Source organism: Bos mutus, chromosome 5, assembly GCF_027580195.1.
Source record: "Bos mutus isolate GX-2022 chromosome 5, NWIPB_WYAK_1.1, whole genome shotgun sequence".
NCBI lineage: Eukaryota > Metazoa > Chordata > Mammalia > Artiodactyla > Bovidae > Bos > Bos mutus.
Window position 1 is genome coordinate 105,958,546 of NC_091621.1, and position 26,060 is coordinate 105,984,605.

General features: G+C 54.1%; 1 protein-coding gene across 1 annotated transcript in view; it reads right to left on the bottom strand.

Annotated features, from left to right (window-relative positions):
- MPPED1 (metallophosphoesterase domain containing 1) overlaps window positions 1–25,618 on the bottom strand; it is a 65,714-nt gene extending 40,096 nt beyond the window's left edge. Inside the window, exons 1-2 of the mRNA XM_005910620.3 lie at window positions 25,395–25,618; window positions 16,068–16,249 (exon numbers count right to left, since the gene is read on the bottom strand). Coding sequence (XP_005910682.1) covers window positions 16,068–16,249; window positions 25,395–25,618 — 406 coding nt within the window. The remainder of the gene's footprint in view (window positions 1–16,067; window positions 16,250–25,394) is intronic.
- Window positions 25,619–26,060: the final 442 nt, after the last annotated feature.

Sequence of the window (26,060 nt, forward strand, 5' to 3'; positions counted from 1 at the left end):
GGGTTCGATCCCTCGGTCAGGAAGAACCCCTGGAGAAGGAAATGGCAACCCACTCCAGTATTCTTGCCTGGAGAATCCCATAGACAGAGGAGCCTGGTGGGTTAAATCCATAGGGTCTCGATGAATCAGACACGACTGATCATACACGCATGCATACAATGGGGGTGGTACCAAGTCCTAAGGAACCATACACAGCCGTGAGTTTTCCTTTCCCCCATCAGAAGAGAGGGGGGAGCTTCGTAAAGGCGGATGAGAATGGGCATCAGAGAAATAGCAGCTCTCCAGGCAGACAAAGCTGGGAGGGGTCTCCGGGAAGACTATGCCCCAAAAGCAAAGGCATGGAGGTGGGAAAACCCACTGGCCAGGTATTTGGTAACTGCTTAAAAACCTAGGGCAGATGACGATGCGAGAGGGGGCAGGCCTGGGAAGGGACAGATGGGGTCACAGCAGGAGGGGACGCCACTACCCAGGAAGGTCTGGACTTCACCCGGGACACAGCAGGGAACCAACAAAGAGTGTTAAGGGGAGAGGGTTCTGGTTGGACCGATAAACAAAAAACTTCTTTCAAACACCAGTATGACAAATGCTAGTCTGGAAAGTGACTATTTGGAGCGGCTGGGACGCCACCAGAGAAAGCCCAGCTTTGTCAGCTCCACGCTTCCCCTTCAGTGTCACGGCTGTCAAACCAGCCCCGAATTAGCTCCAAACGGCCTTCCCAGAGCGCTCAGATCTTCATTTGCATCGTGCACACTTGGAAAGGTGTGAAATCCCTTCTTAAGAGAAATCAAGAAAACAAACCTATACACTTTTTAAAAACTGATTTTCTGAAAAGCAAATTTTCTAGAACTAAATGCTAGGTTTTAAATATCTGATATTTTTTTAAAAGGAAGGCAGGGAGCTTCCCCGGTGGTCCAGTGACTGAGACTCCATGCTCCCAGTGCAAGGGTGTGGGTTCAGTTCCTGGTCAGGAAACTAGATCCCATATTTCACAACTAAGACCTGAAACAGCCAGATGAATAAATAAATAAAAACATTTTTAAAGGAAGGCATCCTTGCCTGATATTAACAATAGTAATTAAAACTCCCATAGGGGAGTCTGGGGGAGAATGGACACGGATATATGCAGGGCTGAGTCCCTTCGCTGTCCACCTGAAACTATCACAGCATTGTCTGTTAGTGGGTAAAAAAAAAGAATGAACACTGTATGGGCAAGAGCTTAAATCTGGCCCATCATTTAAAACAAAACGAAACAAAAACAAAGCTCCCATCAACTGGGCATCTGCTTTTTGCCAGGCATTTTAGATGCGTTCACAAAACAGCCACAACAAAAACAGTAGCGGCATTTATTGTTACGTGAGTAGCTCTCAGGTCAGGCCCTGTGCTGAGCCCAGGGCTCAGCCTGCGTGGATCAGTCCCTGCCTCACAGGGCAGGATCAGTCCCTGCCTCACAGAACTCTCCCAATATCAGTCCCATTTTACAGATGAGAAAACTGAGGCTCAGGGAGAAGACATAATATGCTGAAAGCCAGGTGGCTTGGAAGAATGGAGCCACAATCCAAACTCAAGGGGGTCTCTCCAGATCCACATGTTTAAACAGGATCCCACCTGCAGTGGCTTATTCAATCCTCACAACAGCCTACAAAGAAATGTGTGTTGGCCTCACACTGGTTCTTGCCTGGAGAATCCCGGGGACGGGGGAGCCTGGTGGGCTGCCGCCTCTGGGGTCGCTCAGAGTCGGACACGACTGAAGCGACTTAGCAGTTAGCAGCAGCAGCAGATGAATACATTGAGGCCCAAGAGAGTAATCACTTCCTCAGTGCTCCCCAGCAGGCATGTGGCCAGGCAGGATAGGGAAGGCAGTCCTGCCCGCTCCAAAGCCGCATGCTCTCCACTGGCTCTTCTCTCACTTCTGGATTTATAAATCATTTAATTTATAAATAATAAGTAACAATTTTGAGTGCCGACTGGGTGGCTGTTGCTGTCCATGGTGCTGAAGATGCAACATGACTGAGACAAACAGCACAATCCTCGCCTTTGAGGAATGAACCTTCCTAGGAATCAGCAATAAACGAACAAAGAATTAAGTACTAGGTCAGGTGGGGATAACAGATATGGAAAATAATAAAGCCAGGTGAGAGGGACAGGGCACATTGAGATGGGGGCGTGGATCATGTAGGGCCATCAAGAAGGGCTCTCTGGGAAGGTGACCCCTGACAGCCAGGACCTGGGTGACCCCCAGGAAACTACATTCCTACACCAGGTCTCAGTCTCCTCATCTGTAAGGTGGGGATGACATTACTCAGGATCCAGGCTGTTTGTTTCAGAGCAAACAACATGAATGCACCTTTTAAACTGTAAAGTGCTGTCCAGAAAAAAAATCATTGTTCAGCTCTCATACAACCTGTATATGAGGCCTTGTAGCAAAATGTGGCTCTCACATATGAAACATAGAGTGTTGAACCCTCTTGTGTCCTGTCAGCAACTTAAATATGACTTTGTGAATTGGTTCTGATGCTATAAAGTGTTACTTCTGACCACAAATACTAAAACAGACTTGGAAAGGAGGAATCTGCTGATAGAAAGGGCATGGATACTCTGAATATACAAGGTCATCTTAAAAGTGAAAGTGTAGTCACTCAGTCCGACTCTTTGCGACCCCATGGACTGTAGCCTCCCAGGCTCTTCTGTCCATGGAATTTTCCAGGCAAGAATACTGGAGTGGGTAGCCATTCCCTTCTCTAGGGGATCTTCCTGACCCAGGGATGAAACCTGGGTCTCTTGCACTGCAGGCGGATTCTTTACTGTTTGAGCCACTAGGTATTAAAAAAAGAATTTAAAAATTTTTAAAGAGCCTAGGCCTTGGGTTAGAATCTTGATTCCACTTTTATTCACTATACAATCTCGGGCTAGCTCTCCACCTATCCAAGCTCAGTTCTTTCATCCACAGAGACAGTAACAGCAGACTCTTCAAGGGGTTGTCTTGTCCCTACAGTAGCCATTAACCCCCTGTGGTTATTTAATTTAAATTAATTGCAATGAAATGAAACACAAGAGTCAGTTTCTCAGTCACACTAGCCACCATTCAAGTGCTCAATATCCCCAAGAGACAGGTGGCTGCAGTACTGGACAGCTCAGGGTCTGGCTACTCATCAGCTGGGAGCTGGCTAGAAATGCAGAATCTCTAATTGATACCTACAGGGCATTTCATCCAAAACCAGCAGAGGTGACTTTTTTTTCAGGTGCACATGGAACTTCCCCCAGGATAGATCACATCTTGGGTCACAAATCAAGCCTTAGTAAATTTTTAAAAATTGAAATCATTTCAAGCATCTTTTCCGACCACAATGCTAAAGACTAGATATCAGCTATAGGCAAAAACAACAACAACAACAACAAACTACAAACTACAAAAAAACCACAAATATATGGAGGCTAGAAATGCAGGATCTCCAGCCCATCTCAGAACCACCAGACTGAGACTTGCATCTCAACCAGATTTCCCGCCACCTCTCCAGGGAATTCTCATGCACCTAGCATCTGAGCAGGGCCGCCTGGGAGAGGCTGGGGTAGGGGTTGGGGGACACTCCACGAGAAGGGGCAAGCTCTGTAAGCCATGGCAAGGATAACAGGACAGGGCAGTTCCCACACCTTCTTTAACTGATGGTCCTAACCTCCAAACCAAACTAGTCACCGAACCTCTGACAAAGGTTGGGCTGAGTCCAGGTGCAGGGGGCAGGCAGAGGAAGGTGGTGTAGACAGAAAAATAGAGTCTCTCAGACATTTGATAAGTGTGTGCACAGGGGGACGGAATATTTCAATTCTGTGCTGGGCAGGATTTTCTGGCTTGTTGACTATTCCTGTTTTGGAATGAAGTCCAACATGAAAATGACATTTTAAAAAACCCACAGACTGATTTCATATCCAAACACATCTCTCCATGTTTGTAGGGAAAAAAAAAAAAGCATACTAGCAAGAGAATCTTGCTTCCCCCAACTCTCTAATGGCCAACCAGCTATTTCTCTTCCAACCAACGATTTCTCCCAATGGTTCCACAGCCCACAACCAGCCCTGATGAGGAAAAATGCAGTTCAGGGCAAAGAAGAAGGTTCACAATGGAAAACCCAGCAAAGCCTCAGAGAACAAGTTGTTTTTAACCCTTCGTCTCTCATTGGCACAATCACCAGTCTGGGAGGAAGGCCTCACCATCCTCCTCTAGATGGATGAGGACCCTCAGATGCAGGGCAGGTGAATCACCGGCTCTCCATCTCACACACCTGGGAGGCGGTTGAGTGTCTCCTCTGGTCACAGGCTACCACTTCACCCAGTTCTGCCTCCTTGACATCATGGCATTTTCTTGTTTATGTTCCTGTTGCATGGGAGTCTTGGCTGTTTTGCTCCCCACCATATCCTGGGCATCTAACAGATGCCTTAGACTAGAGGAGGCCCTTAGTAAATGTACGCTGAATGAATGAAGGAGTACAACCTAATGGCAATAAGAGCTCCAGCCTTGGACTCTTGGACAGCCTGCCCCTTTGAGTTGGAAGGCCTGCACCCCACCCTCCACTTGTCCAAACACTGCCCAGATGCCAAGGTCTCCCTCCTACATGAAGCAACCCCACCTGCCCTACTTGGTCCCCATTCAGCCTCTACGGTCCCCACTGGCCCTGGGGCCCTCCAAGCGCACCCCAGGCCCCATGTCTCCTTGCCAGTCCTTGAAGCTTCCACCAACTCTCTGACTCAGAGCTGCTGCCCCCGCTAATAATGTCCTCCCTGACGTGGACATGGCTGGCTCCCTCCATTCTGGTCTCTGCTCCGGTGCCACTTCATCAGAAGGTGATGTCACACCCTGTCCCCTGATCCCTGATCCTCCCAGCATGTTATAGCCCTGTTTGCCCATGGCCTGTCTTCTGTGTGTTCACTGCTGCATCTTCAGTGCCCAGAATCATACCCTGCACATAAAAAAGGGCTCAGCAAATGTCCACTGAGTAAAGAATCAGGTGCAAATGGGAAAACACACACAGTAATGACGGTGACTGCTGTGAGGTGGTGTTAAAGTAAGACGGCAAACTCCAGACAACAAATATACATAAGACAGTGGTAGGAGCGGGTGTGGTGGGCACATTCCAGCGACCTTCAGGGAAGAGGGGGAGTGTTGATTAATTTTAGACTAAGTTGGATATGCATATTAAACTATTACGAGTAACCATTAAACAAATTGAAAAAGAATGGAGAATTTCCAAACCAGTAGAGGGGAAAAAAAGAAGCTTCCATCAATCCAAACAATAAGCAGAGGAGGGAGACAGAAAGCACAACATGAATGACAGAAATGTTTTATGTCCTAGAAAAAACTAAATAAAGAGTCATTATTTTTTCTATTCACATTATTCAAATCAAAAATCTTTACCAAGGTCCCCCTACACAGAAATGACCAGAACACAGGTCTGATCCTCAAGAGAGTCACAGCTGAAACGGACATCAGACATCGCTACAGGGGATGGACCAATCAGAGGGACTGACACATCTCCTCCACCCAACAATCGCAGCGTTTGCAGATGGACCAATCAGAGGAACTGACACATCTCCTCCACCCAACAATCGCAGCCGTTTGCAGATGCGTCCACCATTTTTCACCTTGGCCACCAGGAAGCTCAGGCTCAGCACAGCAAGCCCACGTGAGCCCCGGGTGTTGATAGTCTAAGCCAGCCCTCTGAACTGCTCTGATTTCTTTGTCTTAATTCTGGCTCTTAATTTATCACCAACACTCTACCATTTTACCATTCTTACTGTTTTTTATAAACCGTCTCAAATCTTTTCACACAAGATGAGATATAAATAAGCAAGCAAAAACCCAAACGAACAACGAAACAACGAAACACAAAAAATAAAACTAAGGAAAAACTTTGAGAGAGCCCACACCTTTCAGAGAAATATATCTGTACCTTATTTAAACATTAAAAAAAAAAAATTTAATATAAGGCAAAGACTTTTAGGATGACAGTCTTAAAAAACCCACAAAACATGTTTGAAATACACACACACACACACACCGCAGTGGGTCTCATTTCATTTCCAAAGCCATTCTGTTGTAAATAGATAATTAGCACTTAAGCACACCTTTCAAGGGGTTTATACATTAACATGAAAATACTATAATTATGGCTGGCCAAAATCGCTTGACTACCACTTAGAATTCTAGATTTTTCATCTTTATTAGAAGTTAATTTTCTTATAGCCCCTGAAACACAGCTTGGCTTTGTGAGAAATTTTTTTTTGATGAAAAATAGAGAAAGTCAATTTTTTGAATGAATACCAAACCTCTGCTCTCCTCGCCCTCCGATTTTTGATCTGAGCATCAGTCTCCCTCTTTCTGGGCGACCACTTGTTTATCAGTCAAGCTGGCCACTGTGCCTACACACAACCAAAATCCCTTGACACCAACCCACTCCCAAACAGAGACAGCCAGAGATGATGTGAGGCCCAGAGTCAAAAAAAATTTTGTTTTAAATATTCAATCTCTAGTCTATGTAGGAATAGCAACCTCCTGTGTCTGGAGGACGTCTGGATCAGGCCTTTTTATCCAGACTAACAAGCAAATGAGCCAGGATCTGCTTTAAGCCTGCTGGGCACATCCACTGATGACCATTATGAACTCTCTAAAAACTGGAGTCGTGTGTATGCGTGCACTTGGTCGCTCAGTCGTGTCTGACTCATGTAACCCCGAGGGCTGTAGCCCACCAGGCTCCTCAGTCCATGAGATTTTCCAGGCAAGAATACTGGAGTGGGTTGCCATTTCCTCCTCCAGGGAGATCTTCCCTACCCAGGGATCGAACTCCAATCTCCCGCACCGCAGGTGGATTCGTTAACCATCTGAGCCACCAGGGAAGCCCACTTGGTGACAAAGACTTGCCCACCTCGTGCCAGGCCTGCCAGGTTCTGTGGACACCTGTTAACCATCCCCCCGGCCCGCCAGCCCGTCTCTCCCAGCAGCCTCTCCTGTTGATCTCATCTCCACGCCGTAGCCGAACCCCCGCCCTGCTCTCTGTCCCTTGGGCCCCCTCCAGGTCCACTCCCAGGTCCCCCTGCCTCTCCTGGGGCCCCAGTGTCCTCCTCCGCCTGCTGTGACCATGCACCACCCAGCAGCCAAAGGAGTCTTTCAAAACACCGAGTCACACCGTTCAGTTCAGTTCAGTCGCTCAATTGTGTCGACTCTGCGACCCCATGGGCGCAGCAAGCCAGGCCTCCCTGTCCATCACCAACTCCCAGAGTTTACTCAAAGTCATGTCCATTGAGTCAGTGATGCCATTCAACCATTTCATCCTCTGTCATCCCCTTCTCCTCCCGCCTTCAATCTTTCCCAGCATCAGGGTCTTTTCAAATGAGTCAGTTTTTCACATCAGGTGGCCAAAGTATTGGAGTTTCAGCTTCAGCGTCAGTCCTTCCAATGAATATTCAGGACTGATTTCCTTTAGGATGGACTGGTTGGATCTCCTTGCTGTCCAAGGGACTCTAAGGCCCCGTGGCATCTTTAACACTTAGGATAAAATTCACACCTTTGCCCCACGCATCAGCAGACCTGGGCCTTCCTCCCTGGCCTCTACCATCTCTGGGCTCAGCCCTGCAGACCTTGCCTGTAAACCAGGCAATTCAGGGCTGGGTCCTCCTCTACTCATGGGACCTCTTTTAGACCATCCTAAACCATCTACTCCGGGAGTTGGTGATGGACAGGGAGGCCTGACATGCTGCAGTCCATGGGGTCGCAAAGAGTCGGACATGACTGAGTGACTGAACTGAACTGAACTGAAACCATCTATATTAAAAAAAAAAAAAAACCCTCCCACCTTGATCACTATCACCTCTCCCTGATCGTCTGATTCATTGATCCAATCACCGAAGTGACCTTGCCTGTTGACTGCATTGTCAGACCATACATGGGTCCCTGGGCCCTCTGGAAGTAGCTACATCGGTTATCACTAAATCTTCAAGACAAGACAGTGAACACAGCGCCACCCCACCCCACCCAAGACCTGGGATGACTGGGACGCGTGTGGACCCCTCCCCTGTTCTCCCGTGGGAGAGATGGACACTCAGCTCACCCACAGCAGGGCTCAGAGGCCAGAAGGAGTTTGGTCCGAGAGGAGACCCAAGCTGGGGCCCAGGGAGGGGCCTCAGTCGACACATGGTCCAAACGTCATATTTTTTGGACATGGACGTGAACATTCAGCAGGAAAAGCGAGGTTAAGGTCAGAGTCAGAAGGAGGGGCCCAGAACCAGACTCCCAGCTCCACTGAAGGGGCTGCGAACCCTGACCTCAGTCCACATGAAGCCTGTCCGCCCGGACCTGCCAGCCCGCTGAGCCGCTTACACCCTGGTACCGCGGCCAGTCCTGGGAAACCCACTGCACCCCACCACCCTGGCCACATTGGGCAGGACAGCAGGATGGCTCCGCCCAAGAAACCCAGAAGGTTTTCAGCCCCACTCGTGGGGTGTGCACACACCGGGCCAGAGCCACCCCGGTCCTGTCTCTCAGGCCTGATGCTCTGATGCCCACTGTGGGGACAGTCCACGGCCCGGGCAGGTACTGGGCACAAAGAGACAGATGTGAACATGAAGGTCCGAGGCTCTGGGAAGAAGGGAGCCTTTGCATGAGGTGAAAAACAAAAAAACCAATTTTCTCAGGAATAAGACAAAAGCAGCGACTTGCATAAGCCGCTGTGGCCAGAGCTGCGGGGAGTGGGGAGCGGTAACTTGGCCTCGGCCTCACCCCGGGCCGGGGTTGGGTGGGGGGAAAGAAGAGAAGGGCTGAGGGTGGGCAGTGGGTGGGGAGGTCGTCAACTTCCAGCCGCATCTGAAACGGTTGTTCCCGCAAAGACCAGTTCTGCACTCAGGAGGCATCTCCCGCTCCTGCACGGGGACCCTGAGGCCCCCCCGCTCCTTGCCAAAGCCCCTCGGGTCCACCCGCAGCTCCTATCAGGGGCTCTCGTATCTGATGGCACAGAGGCAAAAAGACTGCGTGGAGCCCTTTCTTCCCCAACCACCCCCGGCCCCTGCCCGCGGCCCCGCAGCCTCCCTGCAGCGGCAGATGAGGCAAACACCTAAGAAACCCACCTCGGAACGGCTTCTCTGCTTTCCCTTTCTCTCCCTTCCTCCCTCACAGATTTTAATTAAGGGTTTACTTGCAAAAGACCTAGCTCTGTTTAACTAGATCCTTGGACCCCTTTTATATTGTCTTACACATCGTTTTATGGTAGGGCGCCAGTAAAAAGTTAATTATAACTTCTAAGCTCTCCATTTCCAGGCCCTCATCTTCCTCCCTGCCCAATGCTGCTAAGGGTAGAGTCACTTAATTAAGCGACTCCTGGGTGCTCTACAGACCTTTCAGCAGATGCCCGCCAGCACCCCTCAGGGCCAGGGGGGACTCCGAGGGACCTGCACTTGACCCAGCTCAGCCTCGACCCTCAAAGGGCTCACAGGTCCTGCAGGAGGATGGGGAGGCTGGCAGGACGGCCCACTTGGGAGCTCAAAGCAGCTCAGTGGTGGCAGAAGTGAGTGACGAGGACATGGGCAGGACAGACAACAGCAGAGCCCAAATAACAATAGGAGGCCCTGATAACTTCAGAGGGAAGGGAGCTGGGGTTGAGAGGGTCTCAGTGGAGGCCCGTGCCTTACCACATACCCTCTGGGAGTGGATCTACAGTTTGGGAGTTCAGCTTGACACAGAACAAGTCTAAAATCCTGGTGGACAGCCAGGAGGAGGTGTCTTCTGAGTTGACTGAATAATACACCCTCTGGATCTCAAAGAGAGATCTGGTCCGGGGCAGAGTGGGAGGCGTCTGTGAGTCTGGGTGGGAGCAAGATCTGGTTGGGGGGGGAGCTCATTATCATCTGGACAGAAGGCGGTTGAGAAGCTCAGGGTTGGTCCTGAGCGGAGCCACCATCAGTGAGAAGGAGAACCAGAAACAAAAGGAGAGATGGAGAAGGGGGCGCTAGAGAGAGAAGCTGGAGAAGGAGGCCCCAGGGTGGACAGGGAGGTGGAGAGGAGGGGTGATCGGTCACTCTGAGGCCAGTGCTAGGGTGTGAAGCTGGGAGTTCCAGGGGACGGGAGGGGCTGTGGAGGCTGCAGGCTTCTCCTGGCAGGGGGTGGGGTGCGGAGGAAAACCTGGCACCTGCCAGTCACAGAGAGCGAGCCTTCCAGCATCTCGCGAATCCCCAGTCAGGAACTGACAGTTCTCCAGGGCATGGCTGTCACTCCAATCTGGAAGCAGAAACGGGCCGGTGTTCTTGCCTTGGGGCAGACGCGGGCGGTGTCCAGGCCTCAGGGTCATCCTGGGCATGGGTGCTCCCGGGCGCTCAGCCTCTGCTCAGCACCCCTGGCTTCCAGAGGGGAGCCCACACACACCCCCGGAATACCTGGCCCTCCCTAGGCCGGGTCCCCAACACCCACTGGCCTCAGTTCCCAGCCTCAATCTGGAGACGCCCCGCTCGGCCTCTGCCCCTGCGAAGACTCTCCCCAAGTCCCATGTTGTGACAGCCACAGCTCACACTCTCTGGTGTCACGGTCCTGCCCTCCTGGAAGCCCCTCTTATGGCTGCTCCCTGCCGCCCCCCATGGCAACCAGCCCTGCCAGGATGCAGGGACCAGCTCACAGCACACCCACCCCGAGTCCATGCCTCTGTCCAGGGCTTCCCCAGGCTGAGGCCCGGTCGGCGCTGGGGGTGAGGCTCGTCCCACCCTCCAGGGGCGGACAGTCTAGGTGGGGCCGACGGGAGGCATGAAGACACAGGGGCCTCCCTCCAAGGGCCACCACCAAGCCCTGAACAGGGAGTCCTGGTGTACGGGGGGCAGAACCGATGTAGCCCAGCAGGGCAGGAGGGGGCCGTGGGGCGTGTAGTTTCACAAGAGCTACATTCGAGCCGGGGTGGGTCAGACTCTGCCAGGTGGACGAGAAACAGCCAGAGGACAAGAATGAGCCAAGGTCCAGGGTGGGGAACTGGAGTCAACCGGTGTGGCCAGAACAAAACGGCTCGGCCAGTGCTGAGGCTGGTTGGTTGGCAGGTGTGTTTGTGGGGTCTCGGATCAGGGAGAAGCAAGCTTTTTATGACAACAGCCGCCACTCCTCAAGGGCTTCTCCCTGAGTCCGCGATGTACTAAGCATATGACTATCACTTCTCCCCAACCCTCTGGGGTAGGTAAATAAATCTTCCCATTTTACAAATGAGGCACAGAGAGGTTGAGCGACTAAGTGAAGGTCACACAGCAAATAAGAGGCTGAAGTAGGGGTGAAGACAGGCCTTCTTGACTGCCAGACGGGAGCGCGTAACCTCCCTGCCGTCCCACCTCCCTGCACAGACACGAGTTACTGGGCCAATCGGCCTGCAGGCTCCAGGCTGCCCGTCCGTCATCACGCGATTCCTGCGGATGAGCATGGGGCTTCCAGCACATTCTTCTCCATCTTCAGTCAACTGTGCTCTTCTTTTCATTCTTTACAGCTGGAAAGCCCATCCTTAGCAATTTTTTAGCTGCTTACTGGGACATTTACAAATCCATCTGGCGGTTCTACTTCATGAATGTATTGGGGATATTAATGGCCCACGGGAAAAGGGATCTGTCAGGGGGCCCTATCACCCCCAACCTAGTGCCCTCTAAAGAACACAGACCCAGACAGAAGCCTGCAAGTGGGCAAAACGCGGACACCCTCACAGCCAGGCTGAGAGCAACCCACCCGACAGCAAATTAGAGACGCGTGAGGGGAGCCGCACGTCTCCCCAGTTAGGCACCTAATCTTCTCTTACAAAAGGGTCTTTATTAATTTTTTAAATCTCCTCCTGTCTGTCTGGAGGTGGCTCCTACAATATGATTGTAGGTATTCTCCATGAGATCAATGAGCAGAGAAGAAGCTGGTTATGAATTTCAGATCAGCAGCTTTCTCACTCAGGAGGAGGAAGGGCTGGGCCCGTGGGTCTGAGAGGCAGGCAGGGCCCTGCTGGCTGGGGAAGGGACTCCAGGTGACCTCCTGAGTAGCTGGATGATGCCAGGACTGACCTGGGCCCAGCACCGTCCCCACCCCCATCCTGGGATACGCCACGCATCAGACTCCAGAGAGGCCAACGTTTCTTTAAAAGCAATGGACTTTAGTGTTGTCTTCAATTAAAGCTACGAGAATAATACATGCTCCCTACAGAAAAATCAGAGGGATAAAAGAAACAGAGAACCACAAAGAAGAAAATAAAAATCCCCCACAGTCCCAGACATCACTTCTGGAACATTCCAGAGCCTTGGCCCTCACTGGCCTTGAGGCCTCCATTCTGCCTCTGCAGTCCAGGCCTTTTTAAAGGTCACTGCCTTTTGCAAACCCTCCCGAAGAGCCCAGCTCACCTAGAATCAACCCCAAACTCCTGCCGCTGGCCCACGGGGCGTAGCTGCAGTGGTGGAAACCCTCCTGCCGCCTGCCCGCGGGGCCTCTGCAGCCGCTGTGCCCCTGCCTGGAATGTTCCTCCTGCAGGGCTCACTGTCACCTTCATGCCTCACCCAAGGCCACCTCTTCAGGGAGGCCTTCCATGGCTGCTTCAAGGAGCTCTCCGTCAGCATCATCCAGGGCCAGCGCTCCACAGACCTCATCATGAGAATGGTCCTCTTGCTGCTTCCGGTGGGTCCACCCGTCCGCGGCATCCCCATCATCAAACGCAGTGGCCTCTCCTCACTCCTACCATCACCCACTGCACACTTACCCCATGTTCTCAGAGAGGTGCACTGACGGAGGAATGAAGAGCCCCTGCAGTCTTTCCTACGCGCGCGTGTGTGTGTGTAAGAACCGCCTGCATAGATGAGGTTCTAGGTCAACATTTCTCGGAAACTCAACATACTTTGACACACAAATCATCTACCGCTTCTCCTTGCAATTCAGCATATAGGCTCGGGTCAAATCCCCCAGCCCTCCATGGGACCAACCCATGACCCCTACCTCTACCCCAAGGGGAGCCCCGATCTGGCCAACGCCACCTCCTGGGCTTTGGCCATCTGCACAGCCTTTTACAGATTATAACACTTGAGCATTTCCTCCAGCCCAATAGAGCCTTAAAACAACTCACCTCCGAAGAGGCAGACAGGATAAGGGAAGCCTGACCTCCTCCCCATTTAAAATGAGGTCAGAGAGGCTCAGAGAGGTCACCTGACTGCTGCGGTCACCTGGGAGGAAGCTGACCCTGGACATCTGGCCCCAAAAGGCACATCTTTATTTCAAAACAGAGAAGTTTCACCACAAAAACAAGAGAGGTGATACAGAGGAGACGATGAGAGCTTGGCTCCAGAGTCCAACTGCCTAGGTTTGAATCCCAGCTCTGCCACTTGCTGGCTGTGTGACCTCGGGCAAGTTACTTCACTCCTCTGAGCCTTGGTTTCTCCTCTGTTAAATGGGGATGATAATAGCTCCTGCCTCATCCCCTGACCAAGCGAATCAAATGATTTAAAAATATACATAAAGGGCACCCAGCACACGTGAAGAGTCGATAAACACGAGCTCTTTATAAAACCACACCTCCTGAGTCCATCTCTCCACCATGATCACCAACCACATCCCTGGGCACGTGAGCCACAAGCCCTCAGAGGGGAGTCCCTTTGCCCAGCAGGCACGCTCCCGAGAAGCCGGCTGCAGTTGGATGCTCTAAACAGTTCCTACTGATGCTCACATGCAAATCATCCCCTCCCTCCCCTCCCCCCCGGCCCATTCAGTCACTCCTCAGCCTCAAGCCCCGCCCAGTCCACTTGAGTGACAAGCACTGACATCTGCAAACTCTTCAAGGCTGCCAAGGGGAGAAGCCCCTTTTGTAAAAGGAAGACCCCTCTGCAAGTTCACCCTTCCCACCTGCCACGATCAGGCAAATAAATCAATCCAACGCCAAGTGCAAATTACCAAGAAAGCCCCCTCCCCCGCAAATTCCCACAGCACCTAGTTCTGACTTCTACTAAGAGGCAGGTAGAGAGATTTTCCTAAAATGGCCATCTCACCAGGCAGGCCTCCCAGGCCCCTGGCTTCCACTCGGCTTCAGAGTCTCTGGGAGGCCTCACGCCCCTTTTCAGGCTCACTGCCTTCATGTTCCCCCAGACCCCCTCCCTCCAGCCCAGACACATAACGCCACCTCTCACGTGTCCCACGAAGGCTCTGGCCTCAGCTACCCCTTTCCCCGCACAAACTCCCCGATTTTTCAGGCCAAACCCAGCCCAGCGACAGCTTGTCCCTGAAACCTCCCATCCAGGGGGAGGCCACCCTCAGCACCTGCACTGAGAGCTCACGGCCCCCGGTCACCAGCCCTGGCCACCAGCCCCCCGCCCTGGCCACCCACCCGCCATGGTACATGCAACTGTTGGCTTCATTACTCATTCAGCATGGAGAGGAACACGTTTGGGCCAGGGGTACATCAGAAACAGTCCCCACCTTTGGGAACCTCAGGGCGGGGCCGGGGGCCAACGTCGCCTTTGGTCAGATAAGGATCCAGACAGCGCCCATGCCAAACAGCTGCTCCTCACATCCAACTGGGCAGCAGCGGTAAGGAGCCTACCAAGTGGGCCTGGCAGAGCACGTGCCCAGCCACCAGCGACTCCTGCTCTCTGCTGGGGACGTGGACTCTCGGTTCAGCCTCACGTCTCTTTGAGACCCTAGAGCAGGGGGCTAAGAAAGCAGCCTCGGGACTGCCCTGGTGGGCCAGTGGTTAAGAATCTGCCTTGCCATGCAGGGGACACAGGTTAGATTTCCTGATCGGGGAAACCAGGATCCCACATGCCATAGGACAAATAAGCCCAAACACCGCAACTAACCGAAGAGGGGTGAGGCTTCCCAGGGACTAAGACCTGATGCAGCCAAAATCCAGTAAATAAATACTCAAGAGAAAGCCATCTCCGCGAGGGCCCCCTTCCTAGGACCTGGCAAAGGGAGATGCACTGAGGCAGACTCACCTCCTGGAGGAGCGCTCCCCACCCCATCCCAGCCTTCACAGGTTTCAGCCCAAACAGGGGCCTCAATTAGAATTTCCCATTTGAAAGATCAATATTGAAAGCTCCAAGCCTGCCAAGAGGAGGGAAAGGCCTTGCTTGTAAATATTTGTCTCGACTGGCAAAGCCGGGCCTCTCTCGCTGCAGCTACCCGCCTCGCTCCTGGCCCTCTGCTCGTGGAGCTCCCAGCCAACTGCACAGCGGGATGCCCCTGGGGAGGCGCGGGGGACCGTCTGGCGGCCACGAGGGGCTGCGAGGGGAGGTGGGCCGGCCCCGGCCCCACGCCTCCGAGACAGCAGGCCTGCGCACCGGGGCCGTCCAGCAGTCCCCACTGGGGCCGTGGCGGGGAGAGTCGCCGTGAGGTTTCTCTGGATTCCAAGCAAGCAGCTTTTCCCAGGAGGGCACCCCATATTTATGTCTTTCTTATTTTGGAAGAAAACAAAACCAGAGACAAAACCCTGGGGGTTGTGTTGCGAATCACGGCCCACCATCTCCCACAGCATGGGATGGCGCTCGCATTGCTGCCTGTACCAACAGCTGTCCACGGAGGAGCCCACACCGAACCCCTGGGCTCCTGCTGGGGCCACGGAGGCCAGGAGGGTCCTCTCATTTGGGCAGCGGTCGAGGGTGGCGGGTGTCTGAGCCGGTCTGACCAGCTGAGCACCTGCCTTGGTATCACTGTTCCCAGAGAGTCATTCATTTGTTCACCCACTCAGCCACTGACTCACCCATTCATTCATTCATTCATTCAGTTAGTTATTGGGACTTACCTGGACCAGGTACTGGGGGCTGGACACGCAACCAGACAAAAATGAACCTGGGTTTGCGGAAGGGAGTCTCCCAGGCCGAAAAATATCCCACAAATAGAAAGTCACAGCACAGACACGTGCTGGGGCAGGAGACCTCCCAGGTGTGACGAGATAGTCAGAGGGCTGAGGCCTGGTCCCGGAGGTCAGGGGCTTCCCTGGGGAGGTGGACAGGTGACAGAGGCCGGGGAGGGGCCAGGCAGAGCAGGGAGGAGGGGCGGCGGCAGGGGTCTGGCCCGAGTCTGGCCGCTCCCAGGCGCCACCCCTTCTGGCACCTACCCAGCCACTCGTTGAATTTCTTCACCTCGCTCGGGAGCCCCAGCTCCGTGAAGTCCCCGGCGTGGATCAGCACGTCGCCGTAGGGCATCTGGATGGGGTCCGTCCTTGAGTGGGTGTCAGACACGCAGACAAAGCGGGTGTAGCCGGGCGGCTTGGGGGCGTCATGAGGCACCGGGTCCACCCTGGGGAGAGAGGGGACCGTGGGGTCCAGGGGCCAAAGCGTTGGGAGCCTACAGCGCACGTCCCATCCAGATCGGATCACGTGTGGTCCAGATCACATCCACCCGCATTCAAACCCTGACCCTCCGCTCACCAATCTGGCAGAAGATTTCCCCCTGAGCCTCAGTTTCCCCTCCGTAACACAGGAACCCCCAGGTGTTGTGTGAGGGTTAAAGGAGGTGATGAGTGGAAAGAGCTGACAGGTACAGCCCAGCACGTGGGCCTACGTGCACCTGTGTGATGACCACAATTGACCTGCTGTTTGATAAGCAGTGCCTCTCAACCATTTTTTTTTTTCCATCATCAGCCTCTAAGGGACCTGATGCTTTTTCTACTCACTCCTCTTGTGAAATTTTAACACCACAGATACTCTGTATATCTGTTCATTTACGATGTGTGTATCTGCACTTTATAATAAGAGTAAGATTTTGTTCACCCCCAAAAATCCAGGTTTCACCCCCTTGGGGGGTTGCTGTCGGCCCCATGGAGGATGCATGGACTGAGGTCCTCATCCAGTTGGAAGAACTGACTCTGCAGGGCCGTGCAGAGAGAGCATCCAGGGAGAGCCATGTGTGCAGGGCAGGATTTCATGGGAACTTGCAAGATAAAGGCACGAAAGGCAAACAGCAATTTTCCAAACCTATGAGCTGGTCTGATCATGTTGAGAACGAGGGCTTTCCAGGGTCCTGCAGGAAAACAGCTCTGGATTTAGAAGACCCAGATCTGCTGATCGTTGCTAACATATAACCTCAAGAAAATGCCTGGCCTTGGTTTGCTCACCTGTATAATGGAGCTCCGTCCCTCACTAGGCAACGACACAGAACATTTAAAAGCTGTGGCTGTGTAACTGTAAGCTCTCGGTCCCCGGGAGGCCCTGGAAGCCCTCTTGTCTTGCATGTGAGGATACTGAGCCGGTGGCCCGGGTGTCCCAGGGAACAAATGCAGACCGTGGGAAACAACCCCAGCTCCCTGCTCCCAGTTCGCGCACTCCCCGAGAACCCCAGCTCTTGCCTCCTCAGCTGACTGGTTCTGCCAGGCTCAAAACGCTGAAAAACAGCACAATGACATTTCAACGAGCTGCTCTCTCCAAATGAGTATGCCGCTCGAGGAGCTGTGTTTAAATCTAATTATGCGGCAAACCAAAAGCAGTACCATATCAGTTACATAAATACTTTTAAAGACATCTTTCTAATTATCCTTTTTTTTTCAGACAATATACTTCGAAGAAATTTAATTAACACCTTACGAGAGACGTGGGTTCAGCATGCTAATGTGCAGAGAGCACGAGGAAGCTCCATCCGCCCGGCGGCAGCCGCAGCCCCGTGCCAGCATCACCCCGTCACCCGGCCTCCGGGGAAGAGACTTCCAGGGCCCTTTGCTGGGGGTGGTTAAGTCAAGCGAGGACCCCCAGCGGGTCAGAGTTAGGTCCGATCGCGGAAAAGGAAGAATTTCTGAGTCTGATGATGTCCAACAGGAGGGTTCTTGGAGTCCTTTCTCTTCTCTCCATTCTTTCCTTCCGTCCTTCATTCATTCAACAAAACACACCCTGAACGCCTACTCGGTACCAGTTATGAGCTCAGAGCTGGAGAAGTGAATGAACCAGGCCAGGTCCCAGACTGATGGTGGAGACGAGACTTGGCCAGCTAGTAACAATAAAGCCACAAGGTCGCATGGGGCAGCAGAGGGCCTGGGGGCCAGAGAAGGCCCTAGTCTGGCCTGGGGCCCCCTGAACTTGCCAGGAGGAGGTGATGCCTCAACCAGTGGAGAAGCGCAAATCTCCCTCCCAGGAATTCCTGCCACTCCTCTGTCCTCTGGGTCGCTCCCCGCCACCACCCACCATATGACAGACAAGTCTTGCAGGTAAGAGGCCTGGGAATCCACCTGTCTGCCCCTAACACAGCTGATATTGGAGCAAGGCAGCCAGTCACTACTGGGCTATTGGCCTGGCCCAGTAATTAACATGAGTGAGTCAATCAAACTCATCCATTCATTCATTGGCCTCACATACACCAAGGTTGTAAAGATGCCACAAGGCGGCTGAGACCAAGTCCAAGAGACAAAGAAGGGGGACACAGGGAGTGAGACATCATCCCCAGAGCCACCTCGGGCCCCAGCAACCCCTCGTCCTGTGCGTCCCTCCGTACAGGAGCCCTGAGCCAGCTGACGCTCCTGCTGCCCACCAGCCAGGAGCACACAAATTCCACGGGCACTAGTCGGGCTGGGCCTGCTCCTGGAGCCCAGGCTCTTTAATTAACTCCGCTCTTGTTTCTCTTCGCCCTGAGGCTTCTGAGCTCCGTGAGGAGGCAAACCTAATAATCCCCAGAGGAAAAAACAAAAACAGACTTTTATTTCCCTGCACTGTCCTCCAGCTATTCGGATTGTAACAAATGCTCAACCTTGAAATAATAACAACAGTAATGATATTGATGATTCCCGCGGGTAGAGAGCTCATTGTGTGCAAAGCACTGTACACGCATCTGCTCTCTTCACCCTCACAGGGGCCGTCTGAGCAGGGCACTCTGCATGTGCCCATTTTATAGATGAGGAAACTGAGGATCAAAAAAAGGCTGGCTAGGGACTTCCCTGGCGGTCCCGTGGTTAAGACCACACCTTCCCATGCAGGGGGTGTGGGTTTGATCCCTGGTCGGGGAGTTAAGATCCCATAGGCCTTGTGGCCAAGAAAGGAAAACATAAAACAGAAGCAATATTCTAACAAATTCAATAAAGCCTTTAAAAATGGTCCACATTAAAAAAAGAATTTTTTTAAAAAAGAAAAGGTTGACTTGCCCAGGATCTCAGCTATGGAAGCTGGTGGAGCTGGAATTTGAAGCCAGTTTTTGGTTCCAGAATTCACACCAAGCTGGACTATTTCCAGGCCTTACTTCATTGCATCCAGTCAATCTATAGACAAATGCTTCTTGAGTCCAGCCTACTACATACCAAACACCTGCTGGACACCCATGGAGACCTTGTGCAGCTCCTAGAAACCCCACCTGTGTTTCGAAGGGAGGAAAAGAACAAGAATGAGGGTACTGAGGAGGAGACAGCACGCAAAGGGTGGGAGGGCTTGGCAACACCAGCTGAGCCCGAGATCCCGCTGTGCCTGAAGCTGGGCCCAAACCTGGATGTGAGCCAGGACACTCTCCTTTACCCATACGACAGTTTGCAGTCCAGCTAACCCTTGAGTTGTAGCAGCTCGGTGTAGCAAGTAACTGAGGGCTGGAAAGGTTAGTTCCACACCCAGGACCGGGGCTCCTAAGTTATAGAGTAGAATTTGAACCTGGGTCTTCAGAACAGGAATTGGAGCACTTAACCTCATAAAACAGAGGAAAATGGTTATTTCCCAGCCACGTTCTTCGGGGGACCAGAGAGAAAGGATGGAAATAAATGTTCCAGGTCTGGGAGGGGGCAAACTCGACTCCTGCAAAGCGTCTACCTGCCGAGATGGCCCCAAGCAAGTCTGTGGCTCTTTCCTTCTTTCTCTGAGACCTGAAACCTGTCACCGCGTCCCCCCAGCCTCCCCCGGGACCTTCCCACAGGAACCCTGGCGGCAGGGAAGATGCAGAATAGAGAACCCAGCCTCCAGCGCCCAGATCCAGGATAGCGTCTGGGCTCAGTGGCCTCCTCACTGTGCCCAAGACCCTCCCAGCCTCCCATCCGGCTCTGTGCGGTGGGGACCACCCACTCTCTTGGAGATGCTGTGAGAACTGGAAACCTGATGCATGTCCCTTGCAGCCTGTGTCCTACGTCCTGGCCCCCTGTCGGTCTCTCCCCTGAGCCACTGACACCCTGGAAGTGCAACTACTGATGCCAAAAACTCACAGAGGCGTGGGAGGCAGAGGCCGTCCCACCCCATATCTCAATTTCTGGGGAAACAGGGTACCCTGAAGGTCAGGGGGCTGGATGGCACAGGACCTGTCTTCAGTGAAGTTCCAAAACCGTGTCCAATCATGTGACTGGGCACCAGCCACGGTTTTTAGAATGAGAGATACCTCTAGTCTCCTTCTCTCCTAGCAGTGGGGAAACGGAGGCCCAGGGGAAGGCAAGGACTGGTTGGTGCTAAGCTGCACGATTGCCTAAGGCTCCTTCCCACCAAGCACTGGCTCTAAGGCAAGCCTGCACCCGGAGGCCCCATGCCTCCCTTCCTCCCCACATCCTGGCTTTGCTTTTGCCGGTCCTCCAAGCCCAGGGGTTATGCCGTCGCCACCAGGAAGCCCTCCTTGATCCCCTCACTCTTCCTGGAGCGTGTGCCTTGCCTAATCCTCGCTCCCTTTTCTTTCTCTCCTCCTGTCCGCCATGCTAGGCTTGGGAGATAGCCCGTGTTGGCGGAGGGGAGGAACGCTTAGAAAGCTCTCCCACGAGTGCATGTATCAGCACAGGCTGAAGCAGTGCCGTGAATGGGAGGCTCTGCATGCCTAGATCTGGGGGAAGGAGGGCAGCCAGAGAGATTTGGCAAGGGATCGGGGAAGGCACTCTGAGGAGATGAGATCCGAAGGATGAGTCCATGTTAGCAGGACATAGACTAGGGGAGGCAGCCTGTGCAAAGCCTGGAGGCAGGAGGGAGAAAGTAAGGTCCCAGAAAACAGAACTCCACCCGGAGCCCTTGGGGAGAGGTTCAGGGTGGCACTTGAGAACAGACAGAGCCCAGGTGAGGGCCGCCTGCCTGCCGTTCCACCCCAACCCCCACCTCTCCTGGGCTCAAGGCTGACCCTCACTGTCTCCTAGAGACCTCGCAGCACCTGGACAGGCTAGGGGCCAGCGGGCCCCTTCTGAAGCCTCCATCTCACCTAGTGAGGGCATCAGCTCTCCAGCCTTACTCAGTGAGGAGGCCGGGAACCAGGGGACACTCCTGGCCTGGCACAGAGTGATGCCCCCCACCCTGCCACATTCATCAAGGACCCCCACACAGTCTGACGTGCTTGGAGGGTCTTTAAATGATTCCACTAGCATGAGACGGATGGATGGCACCACCGACTCGATGGGCAAGAATCTGGGTGAACCCCGGGAGTTGGGGATGGACAGGGAGGCCTGGCATGCTGCAGGCCATGGGGTCGCAAAGAGTCGGACACGACTGGATGACTGAACTAAACCGAACTGAGTATCCACCAATAGGACTCCTTTTAAAGACAGAGGGATTTCCCTGATGGTCCAGTGGCCAAGACTCAATGCTCCCACCCAGGGAGCCTGGGTTCAGTCAGGGAACTAGACCCCACGTGCGCCAGTGAAGACCCAGCACAGTCAAACAAATAAATAAATATTATAAATAAAAAAGGCCAAAGAGGAGTTGCCACGCCTGGCTCCAGTCTCCTCTAAGGTGGATCCCTATGGTAATCTGTCCCTCCTGCATGGTTCTTGCCTTCTCACTCACTGAGCACCAGGCCAGTGGTCCACCTGCCCCGCTCAGGACATAGGGGCCGGTACCTAGAGGGGATCTCCCCAGGGGCAGCACTGCTCAGTCCCCAGGGTGAGGGGGTCTTTGGTCTCAGGGCTCCAAACCCAGAGCCCCAGATCCAGTCATTCGTTCTTCAGGCAAAGGCAGCCTGGTTACCACCAGGGTCTCTGGGGGCAACCGCATAAATCACAGGGCTCCATCGGAGGCCACGTTTGGGCTGTCATTGTTGTTATTAAATATAAATTGTGGATTTATTAAATAAGGCCCCTCGCTCCCTCACCCCGAGACAAAGCCCAGGGCGGCGATAAATCACGTGTTGGGAAGTGGCATCTCCCTCGGTGGAGACTCGCCATGGAAACCCACACGCTTCCTCTGCGCGCAGGGTGTGAGTCGGAAGAAGGGGGGTGGGAGACAGCGGCCACCCACCTAGTCCTGCAGGGGCCCGGCTTCACCTGGCTGTGTGCAAAGCTGCATTTCCAAGCCAGGGTGACCCAAGCAGACAATCAGAGAGCACTGGACCAGGAGTCCAGAGCCGGGGCTCACTGTATGCTCTCCTCGGGAGCCCGGCCAAAATCCCTAACTACCCCCGAGCCCTACTGCCTGAGCCTCAGGAGGGGACCGCACAGAGCAAGCCAGGAGGGATGGAGCGGGGCAGGCCAGTGTGAACCTGCTCTGCCCACAACAGCTAAGTGACCGCAAAAAGCCATTAAGCTTTTTCTCCAGGGCACTTAGCGCTACCAGAACCCTACGCTACTGCACTTTCTGACTTTCATGGCACAGCCCACGGGATCATCAGCTCAGTGCAGGTGAGGCTGCATCTGTGGTCACTGCTGAGTCCCGAGCACCTAGTCCAGTAGGCATGGATGCCTGCCGCCAGGCCCCTCTCTACGTGGATCCACATACTTGATGCTCAGCAATACAAGGAGCAGCATTATGTAGGCGGGGAAACAGAGGCACCAAGAGACACATCACAATCAAGCGGCAAAACCAGGACTCAAATCCAGGTGGTCTAGCCTGGAGCCCATGGCAGTGGTTTAGTCGCTAAGTCATGTCCAACCCTTGCGACCCCATGGACTGTAGCCCACCAGGCTCCTCTGTCCACAGGATGCTCCAGGCCAGAATACTGCATGCGTGGCCATTTCCTTCTCCAGGGGATCTTTCCAACCCAGGGATGAAACCTGGGTCTCCTGTATTGCAGGCAGACACTTCACCAAATGAGCCACCAAGGATGCCCCCGGAGCCCACATTCCTAACTAACCAGCGTGCTTGGCAACTTGCTCACAGACACCCCGGCTGGGTAAGTGAATGAAGAAATGAACCAATAAGCCAGAGTTGTTAGATGAGGGGACTGACCCCTCTCACCTGGCCACTCACCGCCCTTCCTCTGACACAGCCTGACCCGCAGGGGCCCGCGAGCTTCCTGCCTGGGTTGGAAGTTCCTGGACATTCCCACTACCTTTGGCTCAGACCCTGCGGCAACTTCCCAACTTGCTGCCCCTGATCCTGCTTCTCTGGGTCTCAACCTACAAGGCACTTTCTCCAGAGGGTCCTCCCTCAGCCCCTTGGCTCCCCCAACTCTCCTGACTTCTGTAGCCCTAGCTCTGTTCTGCGACTGGGGCTACCCAGGGGTCCCCTACATGACAGCTCTGTCTGTCTCTACTTGGCTTTATCTGCTGTGCCCAGGCACCCCTCTGAATGGGCGTGCACACAGGCACACACACACACCCCCACCTGCTCCGCCTGAGGGCCTGGGGCTCCCACCCATTCCCAGCATCTGGGGACCTCAGGCACTGTACTTGCAGCCCAGGAGGACCAATTCCATCAACAGAAGAGAAAACCCAGCCCTGGGAAGGCCTCCCCTGGCAGCAGCCACGCCAGGCCTCAAGGTCCCAGAGAGACCAAGGAACAGCGTGCTTGAGACTCAAGGCCTCCCGTCCTGCCCAAATCTGCCGTCTGATTCCAAACTGGACATTGCAGGGAGTTTCCCAAAGAGAAATCTTGTTCTTGTCCTTCAACTGTTCAGTCGTGTTCAACTCTTTGCGACCCCACGGACTGCAGCCCGCCAGGCTTCCCTGTCCTTCATCTCCCGGAGTTTACTCAAACTCATCATGTCCGCTGAGCCGATGATGCCATCCAACCATCTCATCTTACTGACAATGCCAGCCCTGCAGCCCCCACGGAAATGAGCAGGCACTGCAGGGAAGAGGGAGGTCCCAGTGCTGGGGCCCACCCCCAGGCTGGGTGCCCCCTGCCCTCCAGAGCCCTTGCTCCCACGAATAATCGCTGCACCCACCCTTTACAACAGAAGACTCGTCCTGAGAGAAACACACAGGAACACGAGGCAGTGACCCAGTCACACCACCTCTGGGCCTGGGAGTGGAACTCCCCCGGGCTCCTTCTCGACTCGGGTCACATCCCAGATCCTCCTGTCTCCCTAAACGGGCAGCGGCCAGCACTTCACGTGACCATTGCCCCCCAGAGCTAGTGCCCATGGCCCAAGAGGAAGCCGGGCCCTGTGTCCTCGGGGGGGAAATCTGACCAGCCTGCTGGTCTGGGGACCTGCCCTGGGCCCCACAGCCCAGGAACGTCCCACCACAGCTCTCATCTCCTATATTGTCACTGTGGACTCGTGGGGCTCTCCACTCACCAGGGGCTTGTCAGAGACCCAGACAGACCCAGCACAGGGGTACCCCGAAGAGGCTGAGAGGAGTTTCAACAGTGGAGCGGACAACGCCTAAACTCTCAGAGGAAAGCACGTGAGTACTCCTGTCCACAGACATCACCAGGAAAGGATGCTAAGCATGCAGAACACCCTGGATTGGAGGCAGATGTCAGCTCCGGTGCCTGCCAGGTGTGTGGGGCTCGCAGGGGGTCACCTGTCTGGCCGGACTGATGGACAGGCCAGCGGAGACAAAGGAGGGGGAGATGGAGTGGCACAGGGAGCCGCCCAGGGCCGGGCCAGGAATTTATCCCCCTCTACCCCGTGCCATCGGCTCCTCTCCCAACCGCTGGAAAAGACCCAGGGAGCAGAAAGGTTCTCCTCGTGCGCGGGTCCTGAGTCTGCGCTCTCACTGCAGCCCTACTGCTGGGGCGCCTCTGATATTTTCCATCAGCCCCAAAGGGCAGGTGGCAGAATTCCCCAGTTCTCTGGGGGAAGCCAAGGGGGTCTGGGCAGAAGGAAAGGAGAACAGTCAGTCCACGACCAGGGTCTTGCCCTGTCCTGGTCCTGCAGCAAGTCTCGTCTTGCCCCCTCTCTGTGCCTCAGTCTCCCCATCTGTGCAATGAGGAACAGGAATTAGACCAGGGGGTCAGTAACCCAAACACCAAGGGGGCAGCAGCTGGAACTCAGTGCCCCCCGCCCCACAGACGCTACCACGAGGCCAAATGGGCCTGGGGTTGCCACGACTTTGGGTTTCGTAGAGCAAAGCCAGAAGTCTGGATTTTTACGTGCCATCACGTTGTTTTTCAATGTTTGTAAAACGTCCTCCTGGCCAAAGGAAACAAGACTCTGGGCCAGAGTCAGCCCACAAGACCAGCACACTGCAGCTTCTCCCCCGTCCCTCCCGTCCCGAGCCTCACCATCCACCGCCGTCAACGCGCAGGAGACGGTGGGGTACCCCGAGTCCAGGAGCCCACCCCCAGGCGGCCCTCCCGCTCTAGCCCCCTCCCCCACCCGGGGGGGTGGGGTGTGGATTCCATCAGGGGTGCCCACTTACATCTGCACGTGCGGCGGCTGGAAGCGGCCCTGGTTGATATTGTAGAAGGTGAAGGCCTGGGTGGGGTTGGAGCTGTACTCGTCCACCTCGATGATGAGCCGGCTGTGCTGGTGCCTCCGGGCGGCCATCACGTGGGACTGCGAGAAGGCCATGCCCAGGCCGCAGGGCAGGAGGGCCAGGGCCTCTGCCTTCAGGACGCCGGGGTCCCACCTAGCGCGCCACATGGACCTCCGCGGGCCCCGCGGGCATCTCCCGCCGCCCGGCCCCGAGCCAGACCTGGGAACAGACTGAGGAGACGGAGCAGAACCAGGCGACAGTTAATCTGTTTGGGATTTGCCTTATTTAATGTCAGATGAAGATTTAGAAAGAGGGAGAGGGCGGGGAAGAGGGAAAAAAAAACCCACAGTCGTACAGCTCAAAAACTCATTACAAATCTTTCCAACTCAGCAGTTTGATGAATATACTTTGGTAAAAAGAAAAGGGAAGGGAGGGAGGGGACCAAAAAAAAAAAATAAAACAAAAACCACAACACCATGGACAGATGCATGCATGGTCCAACATGTTTAAATACTTAAGACTTTTTTTCTGCCTTCAACAAACCACCACCACCCCCCTCCCACCCCCAGAGCCCATAGGGTGACCGTGAGATGCGGAAGACAATGGCTG